At 37.8% G+C, this 18425-nt stretch overlaps 2 protein-coding genes and 1 long non-coding RNA gene across 15 annotated transcripts; 2 read left to right on the top strand and 1 right to left on the bottom strand.

Moving 5' to 3' along the window:
* Positions 1–3556: 3556 nt before the first annotated feature.
* Positions 3557–9156, bottom strand: LOC149213902 (uncharacterized). 13 transcript variants are annotated; one of them, XR_016250874.1, is made up of 12 exons: positions 8635–9152; positions 8187–8451; positions 7761–8004; positions 7352–7430; positions 7111–7216; positions 6753–6965; positions 5924–6046; positions 5430–5666; positions 5255–5302; positions 4003–4149; positions 3777–3911; positions 3558–3701 (listed from the first exon to the last, which is right to left on the bottom strand). It is a non-coding gene; the product is annotated as an uncharacterized LOC149213902 (long non-coding RNA). The 13 variants fall into 13 exon arrangements; XR_016250871.1 differs by having other exon boundaries at positions 7352–7553; positions 7761–7947; positions 8635–9151; XR_016250867.1 differs by having other exon boundaries at positions 7352–7553; positions 8187–8461; positions 8635–9150.
* Positions 9157–9729: 573 nt separating this feature from the next.
* On the top strand, positions 9730–10447 carry LOC149213901 (toll/interleukin-1 receptor-like protein). Its single transcript, XM_089389207.1, has 2 exons — positions 9730–10268; positions 10372–10447. The coding sequence occupies exons 1-2, from the start codon at positions 9730–9732 to the stop codon at positions 10445–10447; spliced, it is 615 nt and encodes a 204-aa protein (XP_089245333.1).
* A 6181-nt stretch (positions 10448–16628) lies between these two features.
* Positions 16629–17483, top strand: LOC149213900 (disease resistance protein Roq1-like). Its single transcript, XM_089389206.1, has one exon. It carries the CDS (start codon positions 16629–16631, stop codon positions 17481–17483), a length of 855 nt encoding a protein of 284 aa, XP_089245332.1.
* The last annotated feature ends 942 nt before the right edge of the window (positions 17484–18425 follow it).

The raw sequence follows: 18425 nt of genomic DNA, 5'->3' as shown, positions 1-18425 counted from the left end.
CAAGTTGGAAGATCTCTACCCTGTATCATAATTAAAAAATACACTGAGTAGAGTTGAAAATAATATTTACCTAAATAAAAAGAAATATCAAATCACGGAACCTTTAAATAAATTAATTATCAGGCATGTCCAGCCTTTGATTCCCTATAAATTATCAAACACGCCTTACAGGCCCCTTCGCATGAAGTCATTGAAAGTTGAGGATTTATATTTCTAAAGTCCTACAGGGTTACACCGCATAATTTATTTATATTTCTAAAGTCCTACAGGGTTACACCGCATAATTTATTCAACTATGGAGGAAGATGGAATAGTTAATAATTAAACAAGGAGTCACTGTTGTGGCGCTAGTCCTTGCCGGTTAACAGAACAGTTTGGTCAGTTATTATTATGAGATTTAATTTGCATTATCATGAGAGCTGGTTTCCATTAGTAGTGTGTTGTAGGCATGCTTACTTGTATTAAGATTTAATGAATTGGATGGCCAATTGTTGTATGAACTTTTTGACTTTATGCGAAGAGTGAAATATAATGAACTTTGCCTTTGTTAAGTAAGAATTGTCATAAATGTCATTGAACTGATAAATGCTTGTAATGTTGAGTTTGTATTTCTTAAAATAAGATTAGTTTTAGATATAATTTTCCAATGTCTCATGATTTAAAAAACGCTTAGGTTAATAATTAAAATATAATAAAATTTAACAGTGAATCATAGAAAACTTGAGGGAAAAAAACTATAAAATGTAATAATAATGCATTATAATGTATGAAGAATTAGAGAGTGTTGAAGTAAGTTATGTATTTTAATAAGCACGGGGTATAAAATATGTTGAAATGCATAATAATGAATTATAATGCACAAAGAATTGGAAAGTGTTAAAGTGAGTTATGTATTGTAATAACCATGGTGCACAAAACATATTAAAATAATAGGAAGGTGTTAAAGTAAGTTATGTATTTTAATAACCATGGTGCACAAAACATAGAATTTTCTTATTTTTTTACATTTGAATATTATGGAAATATTCATAAAATGATAATGACCAAATAAACATTATTATGAATATAATTTTGTTAATTAAAGTCGTGGTGGAGAGTGTTCAATATTTACATAGATCATTCTCGAAGGTCAAAGAAGAACTTAAGCATTTAAAAATTATAGTTATGGAGTCTTGAACCCATGATTGAAAGATTACATATCTAGTAACATGTTTGGACAAATGATACTATTCAGGTTAATCTCAATGCAATGCAATTCTCAAATAGCAATCTCTATGCTTCAGCACCTTATCAACAACTCGCCGCCAAATAAGGTAATTAAAAGTTGGCGCTTGGAATTGATAGGGGAACACATCCAATCCCACCTCTCATTTTTTGATTATGTGATCACGAAGCATGTTGATAAAAAAGGTAACAAAGCAACAAACCTGCTAGCAAAACGGGGAGGTGAGTTATAGGGACAATAAATGCAGCAAGATTGGCCTCCCTCCTGTAGAGATAACCACCTAGAAGGATGCGGAGAATAGTGGAGGAGGAAGCCACTTCCCCAACAGGGGTGAGACCCGAGACTAGAATGGTTGTCGAGCCCCATGAGGAGTGACAAATGGGTTGAAAACTCGCTTGAGCCTTCAATTGAGATGCAAAGAGAAAATATCCAAATCCATGTCATGTTCTCATTTCTCCTCCTCCTTTTAAAGCTTGATTGCTCCTGAGAAACCATGGGCAATTACCCTTAGTGGATAATGTCAATTGGTTGGGGATATTACACTATATAAAGGAACCATTTGTACAATAGAAAGAAATGCATAGGAATGATGATGAATTAATATAATTTTCTCGTCAAGGGTTTATGGAGCATATACTCCTAGTGCCCATTGTTTTTTATAGAGTTGTGTTCATTTGCAACTAGCATCTACATCAAAGAGTGAGAATTGGAGACATATAATTCCACTAGATAGAGGATGAGGCTATGTGTGTCATCTCTGTATTCATTAACAACATTGTGAAGCCATTGGTGAGGCCTCCCCCAATGGAATTGAGATTATCAAGATAAGATTAATTGTTTAGGATAGGCACCACGTGACTCCTTGCTCATGGTGCAATGAACACTTTCCTTATGCAAAATTTAGTAATGGTCTTGGGTGTTCCATGTGCACATAGATATTTTAAACTTGAACAACATTTTCAAGTATAAGTTCACATAAATAAATGAGTTTTTGTACCATGAGAAGCTTCCAATTGTCAAAGCATGATTAAATATAACAATTGTTTTCTTACAAATTAAAAAGGTCATTTGCACTTTAATTAATCATGATGCTACTCAAAATTCCACAACCCAAATGAGACCATGACCTAAGAGTAGAGTTGCTTTCTAGGTAATGGAGGTGTGATAGAAAGGACACCAAAAGGTAGAGATATAATCCTAGCAATGGGACATATTCAAAATAGTTTTTTTCCCAACTTTATCATGAAGATGATATTCAAGTTAAGGAATATCTAAAGTGAGAACATATTTCTCATAGCCAAATTCTATAAAACGGAGGGGAAAGGAAAAATGTGTTTTAGTTCTCGTAAAGCCTCTCATAAAGTGCCAAGTTGAAAGAACTATAATCATTCTCATAAAGTGAAAAGTTGAAAGAACTATAATCATTCTTTCAACTTAACTTTCCATAATTTTTATAAGCAACAATTTGAAATGGTGTTTATCATAGCCACTTATCAATAGACATATAAGGAAGATATTTTTCATGGCACAGACCCTTTTTAAATTCATCTTAGCTTCCTTTCTATTAAGTGAAACAAACAAACAAACAAAAAATCAAAGTGCAATTTTCTCATTGCTTAAAAAGAGCAAACATTAAGATATATATACTACCAACTTCATGGTTCTCCATTATAAATAATTCTTCCAACATACCCCTTTCATATCAATACATAACCAAATTATATTACAACCTTGTAATAATTCTTCCAATATACTCCTTTCATATTAATACATAACCAAATTATATTACAATCAAGGCTCTACTAAAAACTCATATTGCCTTTCTTTGCAATTGAAAAAATCATGTTTGAAGCAAACTCTAAGGCATACATGGTCTTGCCCAAGATTTGACCACAAGGCCTGTGAGACCAAACCTCCCCACCTAACCATTGGGACAACATCCTTGGACTTGAAAACTCATATTTCTTATATATATAAAAAATAGTTAAGAATACCCAAAACCCAGAAAGATCTAGCAAGAGAGAATATCTACACTTTATAAACCCTAACAAGTTACTTCCTCGAATTGTCAAGTTTTATTTACATACCTATATTAAAAATAAACTAACCATGTAGTAAATTTGTCTAGTTTAAACACTAAAAAAATTGCAGGGCCACCCATGTTGCAAGAAATGCCACAAGAATATGTCAACCAATACTCTCCGTCACTTTTTATGAACTTTAATCTCCTTTGAACTACAACATGAGCAGATTTCACTACTTTCTTTGATCAAATCAAGATAAGTGGCACATACAATTCTCCACATTACAACATATATGATCCATTGCCTAGTGAACAGAAGGAACAACACTAATGACTCTGGTCTGCTTTCGGCATCTTTGAAAAATGCTATCGTACAATATATCGAATTGTACCCCTGCTCTTTCTCAGTTGATAACAAAGAGAATGTGATCAGCTTCCACAATTGTATAGTACCTGTCAATCTCACAAATTAGAAATCTTAATTAGGTCTTTCTCAAAGCTTGAGACAAGTTATTTTCTGGTTCTTACCAAACACCTGGTTGCAACGAGTGACCATCCGTTAATTCTGGACTTAGCAAGCAGTGGGGATGGGGCTCAGGAAAGCGGGGATAAAGCATCGAGATTGTGTTTAATGCTCCATCATTGTCTTGCCAATCCTCGTCACTGTTAAGAAATTTAGGGTTAATAGTAGTAACAACATAACCAATTGTTCAAGCAAGCAGGAAAGAAATCTGTTTGTTCAATAATCACTCACTTGTAACCTTTGTAAGGAAGTGGCACATTGCTGGGATAGCACCACTGGCTCATCTGCAGCGTCCTAATAAAGAGAAGAGGATGAATTCCAGACAGACTTGAAGGCATGGTGACTCCAAACAATTTTCGTGTCTTTCTCGTGGCATAGCTGTTTCAAGCAAAAGTGGTTTGAAACATCAATGTTTAGTCAATCCTTCAATTCAGAATTTTTAACCACCACTAATGCATATTACATGCATTCTACATAAAACTATAATTGCTTCCAATGAAACAGGAGGACTTGAATAGTGTCAAAAGCTTCCCTAGTCACTTTATGTCTAGCCTCACAGTTCATAAAGTCATCACCCCATTCCCTAATGATCTGTATGTGAGTAAAATATCTTAAATGGGGCCTTTTAGTAGCTCATGATGACAGGTACAATATGCCCCATACAATGTAAACAAAAAACCTCTTACGAAAATTAATTCATTACCAGAGATAGAGCACTGAAATGTACGACATAAAAGATAATAATAAAAACAAAAAACTGCATTCAGACGTAAACAACAGAGGGTACATCTTATTCTCCTTTGAGTACCCTTTGCATCACATCGCGTCCATAATGATTCCAATTAAATACATGACAAGCCTCTGAGTGATTACTAACCAGCTGGAATACTAGACCAGCTGCCCAAGTATCTTAAACAATCTTCAGAGGTGACTTAATGATATATTGGAAGACAAAATGGCACATTATAACGCATAATCACCTCCCTGACTTGCATAACATTCAATGATGCCCACATCAACAGAGTCTCCTAGTTGCAAATTGACTACCTGTAGCTTGCAACCAGATATGTAGACATTATACCCTGGGTTTCTAAGTGCAATTGAACTTTCTTTTAATTGCGGCTGAACATTCAATTTCAACCAACTCTGCCTTTTGCTTTTTGAGTCGACTTTCGTCTGTAGGCAGTATACCGCAGGCATGTACTAGCACACCATTTACTATGTAAAGTACTAGATTTTGCAAACTTCAGATTTCTATTTTCTTGACCAACCAAAGCTTGTACACAAGTGACGTTTATGTATATCGCAGACTATTTCTAGTTGAATGAAAGAAAAGACTTGCCATAATCTGCTGAGGGTATTTATCCCTGACATAAAGAATAATGACTATAATTCATTCATTAGGAGGATATCAATTATGCATAAACATAGATTCTATGATGACAATAAATAAATTTTACGACAAAAGGAGACAAGTACTTACATGTATCACCAGTGCAGGACATTTCACATGTCGGATCTTGTCAATATTCTGCAGAGCCAAATACCTCTACTTAACATGCTGGCCATGTTTGGTGTGAAAAAATCTTCAAATAGGAACGTGAATAGAAATATATCGGATGCTTAACACAAATCGGCTTATTGTTTCCATCACTTACTTTATAGATATCAAACCAGAAAGTGATTTTGAGAGGATAAAGTACACGGAGGCCTGAAAGTATAGCACTGTGAAGAACAACTGCCCTCAACCTTGGTAAGCGAGCTGCCAAGTGTAATGTAGGGCCAGTGCCAACAGACTGGCCATATAAAATCAATTCCTCCTGCTTCACTCCATATTCTGTTGTCAAACATTGGTACACTGCTTCAATGTCTGAGTATGTGTTTTATTCAGTTGCCTGTTCATTATAACCAGCATTATCTTACAAATGAGCTTCCAGTCTTTTTTACAGTATTCAATGTTTTCCCAGGGAAAAGGTTCCCCAGGATTGTCAAGCATATTGTGATAGTTCTGAATCATACCAATAATCTAGCACACTAACAGTGAAATCTACCTCGGGAGAATATTGAAAACTACTCTATTCATGCATGAACATTGAAAAACAATGGTAAATCATGCAGAACTAACGGCACTTGTCAAGCAGTTGCATCTCACCAGAACATTTCAATATAGTTGAAAAACTCTTGCCAAGACGGACACCTTATAACATTTAAAACAGCTGGCACCGCAATAACATTATTTGATACAACATCTGTCGAGATCAGCATATTATGTTACCTGAAAATTTGGGACCATTATTAGGACTATTTGTAACTAGGTGGAAATAGGCACCAAGCATGTACATGTAGTGACTATACACAAATTATATGCCATCACAAACTGCTCCAAGTGACCAGTAAACCTGATTGACCTGGTCTGATTTAAAAGATATCAGAAAACACCCAGTTCTAGATGTCTACGTCAGTGTTGCAAAAGTCGGACTCAAGAAAACTCAGTTGGGGTCATCAACATAGAGAATAGGAAAACTTGGCAAAAACTCAGCAACCATAAATTCATACTTGAATCGGAAAAAGTTGGAAAACTCAGGATAAATCTCAGAGTTTTACAACAATGGTGTGCATTCCAAAACTCGCTCGTATGAACTAATTCATTAAGCATCCTTCACTGTTCAAACTCTTTTTCATGTACTCTTATCTTCCGGCCTTAAGTCTAATCATGTTCATGTTGCAGATTCTTTCTGGTTTTGTATCAAATTATAGCTACTAGCATTTAGTATCAATAAAATTAGCAACTTTCCAAAAAAAACTGCTCCTCTGATATAAATCTCGGGGCATGCCGGTATGCTATATGAACACTTGACCTGTACCAGGGGTTTGGATCCCGCTCCGACCAAATATGGGGGTACTTTCTTTCCAAAAAAAAAAAAAAATTGAATGTTTTTGGTAGCAAATGCTCAGCATTGTACAGGTATAGCCGAACTTACCAAAACGATACCAGACAGTCGAGGCATACAAGCCGGACCTGGAACAACAGAACCACAACCAAACGTTTGCTATACAGTTAACCGAGCAGGCAGGAACCGCATTGTGTTGAATGCTATGGCCATCACAAATCGAGAACTAGAACGAGGTATGTATCGAGAAGGAAGTATATTGAGGCTTGCAAAGTCAAATTTCTTCTAAAACAGAGAGGTGTCCTGCAATTGCATTTTACGTAATGGGTATCCCACGATTAGTGAGATGATCAAGCAATAGTCTGCAGAAGTTGTAGAGGGCTTCACTCCCCACTTAACCACAAAGTGCAATCACAACAGGATGCCAGAAGATGGTAGAAGTCATTACCTGAATGTTGTGGCCATCACAAATTGAGAACTAGAACGGGGTAAATGTAAGGAGGAAGTAAATCTGAGGCTTGCAAAGTCGAATTTCTTCTAAAACAGAGGGTGTCCTGCAATTGCATTTGCTTTTAACTTAATGGGTATCCCACAATTAGTGAGATGATCAAGCAACAGAGTCTTTCACTCCCCACTTAACCATAAAGTGCAAGCACAATAGTATGCCAGAAGATGGCAGAAGTCATTACCTGAATGTTGTGGCCATCACAAATTGAGAACTAGGAGGAGGTAAATCTGGAGGAAGTATATCTAAAACAGAGTGGCGTCCTGCAATTGCATTTAATGTAATGGGTACACCATGATTAGTGAGATGCTCAAGCAACAACAGAATCTGCAGAAGTTGTAGAGGACTTCACTCCCCACTTAACCACAAAGTGCAAGCACAACAATCTGCCAGAAGATGGCAGAAGCCATCAGTTTCTGTAAAAGTATATATGAAACACTAAAAATAAATGAATTCAAATTGCAGAAATTCAAATTTATAATTCAAGCCTTATTAAGGATGACAATGGACAGGTAAAATGTGAAAGAATACAAACCAAGCCAGTCACCAGAACCGTAAAAGAGCGCAAGGAATTCATTGAGCAAGGAATTTACCTGCGAGTATCGAGAGCCCATCGGTGCAAGCAGAACCTTCAGAATTTCGTTTCAAAATTTCTTGTAAGGAACTTGGATTTCAGGGAGATTTCGAATCCCAGCCCTGCAGAGCCTTTCCTTTCATCCTCTTCTCTCCCGCTCTGCTGTTTTTCTTGGCACAGTGGAAGCGACCTCTGCTCTCCCACTCCTCACAAGATGCAAGCACAAATGTGAAAATATACAAGTCATTGCGAGTCATTTGTTTCTGTAAGTCATTGAAAAAAAACGAATCACATTGGCAGAAATTGAAAGTCAAATTTCTTCTAAGACAAAGAGGTGTCCTGCAATTGCATTTAACGTAATGGGTATCTCATGGTAATAGGTATCCCATAATCAGTGAACTTCTGCAAGCACAACAGTACGCCAGAAGATGGTAGAAATCATTACCTGAATGTTGTGGCCATTGCAAACTGAGAACTAGAAAGAGGTAAATGTGGAGGAAGTATATCTGAAGCTAGCAAAGTCGAAATTCTTCTAAAACAGAGAGGTGCCCTGCACTTGCATTTAATGTAATGGGTATCCCATGATTAGTGAGATGATCAAGCAACAGAATCTGCAGAAGTTGTAGAGGGCTTCACTCCCCACTTAACCCCAAAGTGCAATCACAACAGTTTGCCAGAAGATGGTATAAGTCATTACGGGTCGTCCGCTTCTGTGAAACACTAAAAATATATGAATTAAAATTGCAGAAATTTAAATCTATAATCCAAGCCTTATTAAGGATGACAATGGACAGGTAAAATGTGAATGAATGCAAACCAAGCCAGTCACCAGAATCGTAAAAGAACCCAAGGAATTCAGTCATGAGAATCCTAAAAGAACCTAAGGAATTTACCTGTCAGTATAGAGAACCCAGCCCATCGATGCAAGCAGAACCTTCAGAAATTTGTTTCAGAATTTCTTGTATGAATTTGGATTTCAAGGAGATTTCGACTCCCAACCCTGCAGATCCTTTCCTTTTGTCCTCTTCTCTCCCGCGCTGCTGTTTTTCTTGGCACGGTGACAGCGACCTCTCCTCAGACAAACCCTCAGTATTCAACCAGAATGCCATTAACTTATAATGCTCAAATAACCATGGACTCTTGCATGCAGGTAAGAGAAACCCTCAGTATTTAACCAGAAGACAAACCCTCAGTATTCAACCAGAATGCCATTAACTTATAATGCTCAAATAACCATCGACTCTTGCATGCAGGCCACACAGTAGCCGAACTTACCAAAGCCACACCGAGCAGGCAGGAACTCCACCGCAGACGAAAAATCGCACAGACTGCAGAGCTAAACAAGCAAGTAACAATACCCGAGCAGGCAGGAACTCAACCGCAGACGGAACATCGCACAGACTGCAGAGCTAAACAAGCAAGTAACAATACCAACCCAAATGCCGCGAAGACAGTAAAACACAACCCGAACATTCCAGCATCTCGAGGAGGGACACCTGGCCGCCGATCAGACCACCAGAGCGCATGCAACCACGTGCCCCTCACGCGCGCCACGTGCCATTCGCCTCGATCCATGCGAAGCGCGTAATAAGACCCCCAATCCCTTCCGCCCCGTAAACCTTAGTTCGACTTAAGAAAAATCACAAATATTTGCAAAAATTGCGTCAGTCAACCCAAAGTCGGCGATCAATAGTCCCTGGCAGGGACTAATAAGAGAGACTAGTTGTTGGCAAGGTTGTAGAAAAGTCTTCCCTGCGTGCATGCATGATGGGTAAAATGCCAATCACGCTTTCGAGGCATTTTCGCAAAAATCATTGAAAATTTTCCCTTTTTATTAATAAATTCGTAGCATTTATTATAAATATTGGAATGTGTCTAGTCCCAAAACCCATGGCTCATTCAGAAAGCATGTATTTTGCTGTGTTGCATCCTCAACCACTCTGAGAGATAAATATCTTAGTTTTCCATTCGTCTTAGTTGTTTCTCTAATGGCTTCTTCTTCCAACCCCATTGTTGCAGCTGCAAGCACCAGCAGCAACTACGACGACGTTTTCTTGAGTCACCGCGGTCCCGATGTTAAGAAAACTTTAGCAACCCATCTCTACAAACGCCTTATTGTCCATGGACTGCGTGTCTTTCTTGACGAGGAAGAATTGCAGGTGGTAGACCACATACCTTCTCAGTTAAAGGCCGCTATTCTCTTTGCGTCAGTTCATATAGCAATATTCTCCACCAATTACACAAATTCAAGTTGGTGTTTAGATGAACTTCCGTTGATGTTGGAGTCAGGGAAAACTATTGTTCCCATCCTCTATGGCGTGAAGCCTGATGTACTTCGGTGGACGCTCGGTGGAAACGAAGTGCATGCTCGACATCTGAGCATTCTAGAAGGGAAGAAAACAATTGACCCTGAGTCTCGTCGAAAGAGGCCAAGGTACGACCACACTACTATCCAACAATGGAGAAGCGCTCTTTCTCACACTGCAGATTTAATGGGTTTTGTGGTGGAGGCCGAGGCTTGTAACAGGTAAGAACCACTAATTCTTTAGGCTAGTTGTTCTTTTTATGTTATAAAAGCTATATGCAGGCGTTTCTTACTTACTAGTAGAGTTATTTTGCATATGATGTAGTGACGATAGCCAACTCGTTGATGACGTCGTGGAACGGGTGTTGAAGGAACTTCCAAATGTTGGAAAGTTCTGGTAATTTCAAACACAAAAAGTTGAATAGAGGTGTTTTCTCCACAGGATCTTAACACAGAGAAGCATAAAAAATATTTCCAGAGAAAAAAGGTTCAACAACACACATAAAAACTTTGTATTCATTAATAAAATGTCTGATACAAATTTTTTTCTCTCTGTCACAGGGATTCACCAAAAACTTCCACAAAAATATTCTATTTCTTCTTGCACAAAATTTTCATTTACTGCTGTGAAAAATTTCATTACATATGCCCTTCTGTTACATGCATTTTAACCAAAAGAAATTTATACAATCATTCACACATGCATTTTAACCAAAAGAAATTCATACAAGAAATTTATACAATCATTCACACATGCATTTTAACCAAAAGAAATTCATACAATCATTCACACTGCTGTGCGTTCTTCCTTTTTGTTTTCACTCACAAGCTGCCCTTGTTTTCTTTTGCATACGCGTTGCTGCGTATTCCAAACTCTAGAACAAAAAAAATTACATTGCATATGTTAAAACAACAAAACAAAAACTTATGGCTTTTACCTTTTCTTGTCCCGTAAACATCCGTGCAAAAAAAACATTAAAATTAAAAACATTTACCTATGCCCATACTTCCCGTGAATTAAACAAATAGTAAAATTAAAATTTTACCAACCCTTACTGACTGGAGTAAATTCATTAATAATTTTACTGTTAAACCTGGCGGTCAAAAACTTTCACTTCACGTAATATTTATTTGCTACAGGGTTGTACGCATCTTTGTTTTAATCAACGGCTTCAAACCTTCACTTTAATCGAACGATCATCGCTCGATCAAGTCACCCGAACATTATATCCCGATAAAAAGTGGTTTTGAAATGGTACAATGAACACGCGTCAAATTTTGATTGCATCGGGGGCATTTGAGGGAATACCGCTGCCTTAGCGAAAGCGGTCCGATGGGAAACTGGTGGTTTTCTGGAATAATGACACGACAGTTGCAAATTACAATTCAACACTCCCCTTTAATTTCAACTGTTGGGCGTTCAGTCATACCCAAACATTTCCTCAAAAATTCAAAGCTTTTCTGGTCCAATGGCTTTGTCAGAATGTCTGCAACCTGCTCTTGAGTCCTGCAATGTTTTAAAACAATTTCTCCATTGTTCACCAATTCCCTGATGTAGTAAAACCTTGTGTCAATGTGTTTCATTCTTTTATGAAACACCGAATTCTTGGATAATGCAATAGCTGAACTATTGTTACAAAAAATTACCGTTCATTTTGCCTGCTCTTGGCCTAAGCTCCTTAACATCCTTCTCATCAAAACTACTTGACATGCTGCTACTATAGCTGCCACATATTCTGGCTCTGCTGTAGACAATGCTACAATAGGTTGTTTCTTAGAAGCCCATGAAATGGCTCCTGAACCCATGTGAAAAACATAACCAGATGTGCTTTTCCGATCATCTACACTTCCATCCCAATCACTATCAGTGTATCCAACTAAATCTGAACATTCTGAGACAGTATATAAAATGCCAAACCTTCTAGTACCTTTAACATACCTCAGAATTCTTTTTGCTGCATGCCAATGTGCTTCCTTTGGCCTCTCCATGAATCTGGAAATTAAACTAACAACAAACATTATATCTGGCCTAGTTGCAGTTAAATACATAAGGCTGCCAACTATACTCTTGTACAAACTAGGATCAAAAATCCTTGCTGCTGTCCTTTTTGCTGAGTTTTAATCCTATCACTGTGGGAGTGATTGCTGTCTTGCACTCTTGCATATTGAATCTTTTCAATACTTCATCAGCATATTTCTCTTGTGAAATAAAAATTCCATTTTCATTTTGATCTACCTCTATTCCTAAGAAGTATCTCAGCAAACCCATGTCAGTGATTTCAAATTCTTCTTTCATGACTGTTTTGAAACTTACAATGAGATAATCATCATTACCTGTGAAAATAACATCATTAACATATAACACAACAATTAAAATTTTACCATCCTTTTCTTTGATATAGACAGTGGGTTCTCTCTCACATTTGTCAAATCCATTTTCCAATAGATAGGAATCTATCCTACTGTACCATGCTCTTGGCGCTTACTTCAGCCCATAAAGAGCTTTCTTCAATCTGCACACTTTGTGCTCTTGGCCTTTCTTCTCATAGCCTAGAGGTTGTTCAATGTAAACCTCTTCCATTAATACTCCATATAGGAATGCTGACTTCACGTCCATTTGGTAAACTTTCCACTTGTTTTGTGCTGCTATGGACAACATTGCTCTCACATTTTCCATTCTTGCAACCGGTGCGAAAGTTTCCTCATAGTCTCTCCCATACTACTGCTTATATCCTTTAACTACAAGTCTTGCCTTGTGTCTTTCTATTTTGCCTTCAGCATTACTCTTGGTCTTGTAAACCCATTTGACTCCAATGACTTCTTTACCTTTTGGTAGTTCAACCAAATCCCATGTCTTGTTTCTTTCTATGGCATTGATTTCCTCATCCATAGCTTATATCCATTTCCTATCTTTAATTGCATCTTCGAAATGAATAGGGTCATCAACATGACAATATAATGCAAACAAAGATTTCATACCTTCATCATAAATGTCACTTAAATTTCTGAACTTCTTACCTCTTTCATTTGGTGTACAAGTGCTTGAAAACGCACTTGAATTTCCTCCTTGTGGTGTGCTTGGAGAAGCACTTTCATTTCTCCTCAAGGGTGCCTCTTGCTGCCCTTGTGTTGGCGCTGCTGTTTGAGGATGTATTTCAGCCATCTCCTCATCATTTTCATCATGAGACAAACAGTTTTTAACGTTCACTGTTTTCTCTATGCTTCCATCCCAAGCTTCCTCCTCAATGAACTGAACATCTCTGCTCACAAAAAACTTCTTGGTAGATGGGATATACAACCTGTAAGCTTTGGATTCCTAACTGTATCCAATGAAAATACATTTCTCCCCTTTGTTGTCCAACTTCTTCCTTAGCTGATCTGGAATGTGTGCATAAGCCACACAACCAAAAACTTTCATGTGGGTGACTCCTTGCTTTCTCCCACTCCATGCTTCTTCCGACACTTTGTTCATCACTACTTTTGTAGGACACCTATTCAAAATATATACTGCACAGTGTACAACTTCATCCCAATAATCATTTGGCAAATGCTTTGTCTTCAACATGCTCCTCGCCATATCCATGATTCTCCTGTTCTTCCTTTCAGCAACTCCATTTTGCTGCGGGGTGTACCTAGCTGTAAATTGCTTATGGATTCCATTTTCTTACAAAACCATAGAAAGTATTTGGAGATATACTCACCTCCTCTATCAGTTCTCAAAACTTTGATATGCAGCCCGCTTTGGTTTTCTACAAGTGCTTTGAAATTTCGAAATTTTTCAAACACTTCACTTTTGTTCTTCAGGAAATAAACCCAAGTCTTTCTGGTGAAATCATCAATGAATGTTAGAAAATATTGGCTGTCTGCAAGTGATGGGATTTGCATCGGTCCACATAAGTCTGAGTGGACAATTTCTAAGGGTGTTGTTGCCCTTATGCTTTTCCCTGATGGAAAACTTTCTCTGTGTTATTTCCCCAAGATACAACCTTTCCAAAGGCTGTCTGGTTTCTCTATCAATGGTAATCCTCTTACCATTCCTTTTCTACTCAACAAGTTAAGACCTCCAAAGTTGAGATGTCCAAATCTCAAGTGCCACAACCAATTTTCATCCTTTGGTACGCTTTGGAAAGCCTCTTGGGTAACTGCTGCAATTGCTTCTTTATTTTTCAAATCTGCCCTTATTCTGAGAGGGGACATCATGTTCCTCGTCATCTTCACTTCAACAATACATCGTTTGCTGGGTGCTCTGTCCATGATGGTGCATACATCATTCACAAAGAAAACATTGTAACCCTTTTGAACAAGCTGTCCAATACTCAAGAGGTTACACTTCATTCCAGGAACATAATAGATATCTGTTATGGTTTTCTTTTCACCTTTCTTTGTAAATATTTTTACTTCTCCTTTTCCCATAACAAAATTTTTACTATCAATCCCAAGTGTGACTTGTAATTTCACATTTTGATCTAAAGTAGAAAACAGGACTATGTTTCCTGTCATATGGTCACAGCAACCGGAGTCTAGAAACCATATATCTTCACTGTTTGTTTTAGCCATATTACAAGCTAACAACACATTATCTTGGCTGATATTTTCTCTAGTAATATTTGCACTACATCTATTATTCATATCATGCTACTTCTTCCTACATTCATTAGCATAATGCCCATATTTTTTTATAGTAATAACATTGGACATTGGATTTTTCATACCTTTGTCCTTGAGCATGATGTTGTCCACTTTGTTGACTGCTGCCTTGGTTCTGATTTGGATTGCTGCCTCTTCCTTGAGTGTTTGTTGGACTGTTTCTTCCACCTCTATTTTGGCTTCTGCCTCTTCCTCTCTTATTTCCTCTGCCTTGACCTCTTCCTCTTCCAAAAGACATCTGGGTCTTCAAGGCTTGCTCTAGAGATGAGTTTTCATTTCTACTCAACCTCTGCTCATGTGTTATCAGTGATGCATGAAGTTCATCAACTGAAAAGTTTGAGAGATCCTTTGTCTCTTCTATGGTGGTGACAATCACATTGAACTTTGAGGGTAGGACCCTCAATAGTTTCTCCAAAATCCTCCTTTCTTCAAGAATTTCTCCATGATATCTTATTTGTGTGACCAAACCAATCACATGTGTGAAAAATGAGTCAATATTGTCTGACTCCTTCATGCACAAATTCTCAAAATCTCTCCTCAGCAATTGTAGTTTTGCTGTCTTCACTTTCTCCATGCCTTGATAGACTATCTTAAGAGTTTGCCATGCTTCTTTGGATGTCTTGGCTGATGCTATCCTTGGAAACACACTCTCATTCACTGCTTGATACAAAAATACGAGGGCTTTTGAATCCTTATTCTTATTGCTCTTCAACAGATCTTTCTCTGCCTGAGTTAATCTATTAAACTCATGTTCATCTCCTAGTTCTTCAAACCCATATTCAACAAGTTCTCATAAATCTTGTGAGGCAAACAGGGCTCTCATGGTTATTGTCCAATAGCCATAGCTTTTCCCATTAAATTGTGGGAGCTAAGTATTAAACATACCCATGCTAGTGCTGGTGCTGGCCATTCCTTGCACTCTCAGCTATGCTTCAAATATTTGACTGTGTATTTAAAAAAAACATTGACTGCCTTCAACAACTATACAAAAAAAAACTTTGAGAAATACCTTGGATTCTTTTGCTTGAGACTTCACTCTGCTGGAGAAGTTTTTGCAGCAAAAAACTCCTTCCTTCAACTTTTTTGACACCTTCAAAGAGCCTGGATCTGCTGTGATACCATGTTGGAAATTTCTGGTAATTTCAAACACAAAAGACTGAACAAAGAAAATTATATGTTTTCTCCACAGGATCTTAACACAGGGAAGCATAAAAAATATTTTCAGAGAACAGAGGTTCAACAACACACATAAAAACTTTGTATTCATTAATAAAATGCCTGATACAAATTTCTTCCTCTCTGTCAGAGGGATTCACCAAGAACTTCCACAAAAATACTCTGTTTCTTCTTGCACAAAATTACACTGCTGTGTGTGTAAAAATTTTCATTTACTGCTGTGAAAAATTTCATTACATATGCCCTGCTGTTACATACATTTTAACCAAAAGAAATTCATACAGTCATTCACACTGCTGTGCGTTCTTCCCTTTTGTTTTCACTCACAAGCTGCCCCTGTTTTCTTTTGCATACGCATTGCTGCGTATTCCAAACTCCAGAACAAAAAAAATTACATTGCATATGTTAAAACAACAAAACAAAAACTTATGGCTTTTACCTTCTCTTGTCCAGTAAAACAAGAATTACATCCGTGCAAAAAAAAAAACATCTACCTATGCCCATACTTCCCGTGAATTAAACAAATAGTAAAATTAAAAATTTACCAACCCTTACTGATCGGAGTAAATTCATTAATAATTTTACTGTTAAACCTAGCAGTCAAAAACTTTCACTTCACGCAATATTTATTTGCTGCAGGCCTGTACGCATCTTTGTTTTAATCAACGGCTTCAAACTTTCACTTTAATCGAACGATCATCGCTCGATCAATTCACCCGAACATTATGTCCCGATAAAAAGTGGTTTTGAAACGGTACTATGAACACGCGTCAAATTTTGATTGCATCAGGGGCGTTTGATGGAATATCGCTGCCTCAACAAAAGCGGTCCGATGGGAAACTGGTGGTTTTCTGGAATAATGACGCGGCAGTTGCAAATTACAATTCAACACCAAAAACACCCCTCAATGTTTCCAAATATCCCACGGGATTGGATGACAAAGTACAAGATTTTGAGAGAAGATTGTTAATGCCTCAACAAAGTGGGGAGACTAGGGTCGTGGGAATTGTAGGCCTTGGTGGGGTGGGCAAAACCACCCTCGCAAAAGAATACTTCAATCGTGAGAGATCAAAATACCATAGATCTTGTTTTTTACTTGATATTAGAGAAAAAGCAGCTAGTAGAGCTTTAGATGCCCTGCTGAGTACGCTTGGGAAAGAATTGACTAGATCCCAAGTGTCAATTGACAGCATTGATCAGGGTATAGAGGAGTTGAGAAAGCATGTCTCGCAATGTAGCTCTCACGCTCTCCTAGTTCTTGATGATCTGGATCATATTCACCAGCTGAATGTATTACTTTTTCCAGTGAATGATGCTCTCAGTTCAGGTAGCTTGATCTTAGTTACCTCTCGTAATAAAGATGTTCTTACAAGCTTCGGGATTGTAGAAACATCTATCTACAAGCTTGAAGGCCTCAATCAACAACACTCCCAAGAGCTTTTATGTTTGCATGCCTTCGCCCAGCCTCATCCTACTGCACAATTTGAGCCATTGGTTAAAGCATTTTTGGATGCCTGCCAAGGATTGCCGTTATCTCTCCAAGTAATTGGCGCGCTCCTTCACAGCAAAGATGATTTGGAGTATTGGATGACCAACTGCACAAAACTTCTATAATACTTCCGGAAGATATACAAAGCATACTGAAAATTAGCTATGATGGTTTGGATCCAGAGGAAAAGAAAATATTCTTAGATATTGCATGTTTCTTTACTAGAGAAACTAACGATGAATGGAATAATCATGAAATACATCAAGACAGGGATACCACCATAAGAGCATGGGATGGATCCGGCTGGCATGTGTTAGAGTCGATCTAGTAGCCCTCCATCAGCGACCAAAGCTCTTTGCATTTGCATAAGTAGGTGTCTCATCAGTGTCATTTTCTGCATTCCATTAGGCATGCCATAACCCTGATGGAGGAGCTGGTGCCTTTGTCCCCCTCTTGGCATTGCTGGATCAAGGTTGTTTCAGTGCTTAGACTCTTTCAAGCTTACTTGTCTTGTCTTGAAGTCAAATTCTAGGTCTAGGGTTTTGGTCAAGTTTGTCTTCAAGGTCATTGTCTCTGAAGGTCAATAAGTGCCCAGCAAGCTAGAGGGATGTTTTTCAAAGTGTTTCTTCGAAAATTTCTATCTTGTACAGTTAAATTTCACCTTGGATTTAAAAACCTTGTTTTTAAAGGCAAGGTCATTTTCAAAATTTTGTAAAAAACGGTAAAATTTCAAAAGGCTTCAAAGGACAGCATGTAACCCTGGCTCCCTTGCCAAGATCCCTCAGATGTTATCCCTGCAAAAAGTATCGAGCAAAAGCATCAAATTAGTCAATTTCAAGACAAAAGGAAACCAAAAACATCAAGTTTATAAAGTGTCAAAGAAAAACATTATAAAGTGGGTTTGGGCATGAAATTAATTCAAATCAAGGTTATAAAAGCCCAATCTCCCTCCATCGAGCCTCATTGTGCATCCAAGTCATTGAGCAAGTGATTGCAAGTGAGTTCGAGGCGAATTTGTGAGTTGTAGAGGCGCGCGACCCGTCAGACCAAGCGCGTGACCCGTCAGA

Source organism: Pinus tabuliformis, chromosome 1_1 (assembly GCF_031772625.1).
Source record: "Pinus tabuliformis cultivar Carrire ecotype Pingquan chromosome 1_1, CPIR1, whole genome shotgun sequence".
In the NCBI taxonomy this organism is placed as follows: Eukaryota; Viridiplantae; Streptophyta; class Pinopsida; order Pinales; family Pinaceae; genus Pinus; species Pinus tabuliformis.
The sequence above is the reverse complement of the archived record's forward strand: the minus strand, read 5'-3'. Positions and strand labels throughout refer to the sequence as shown.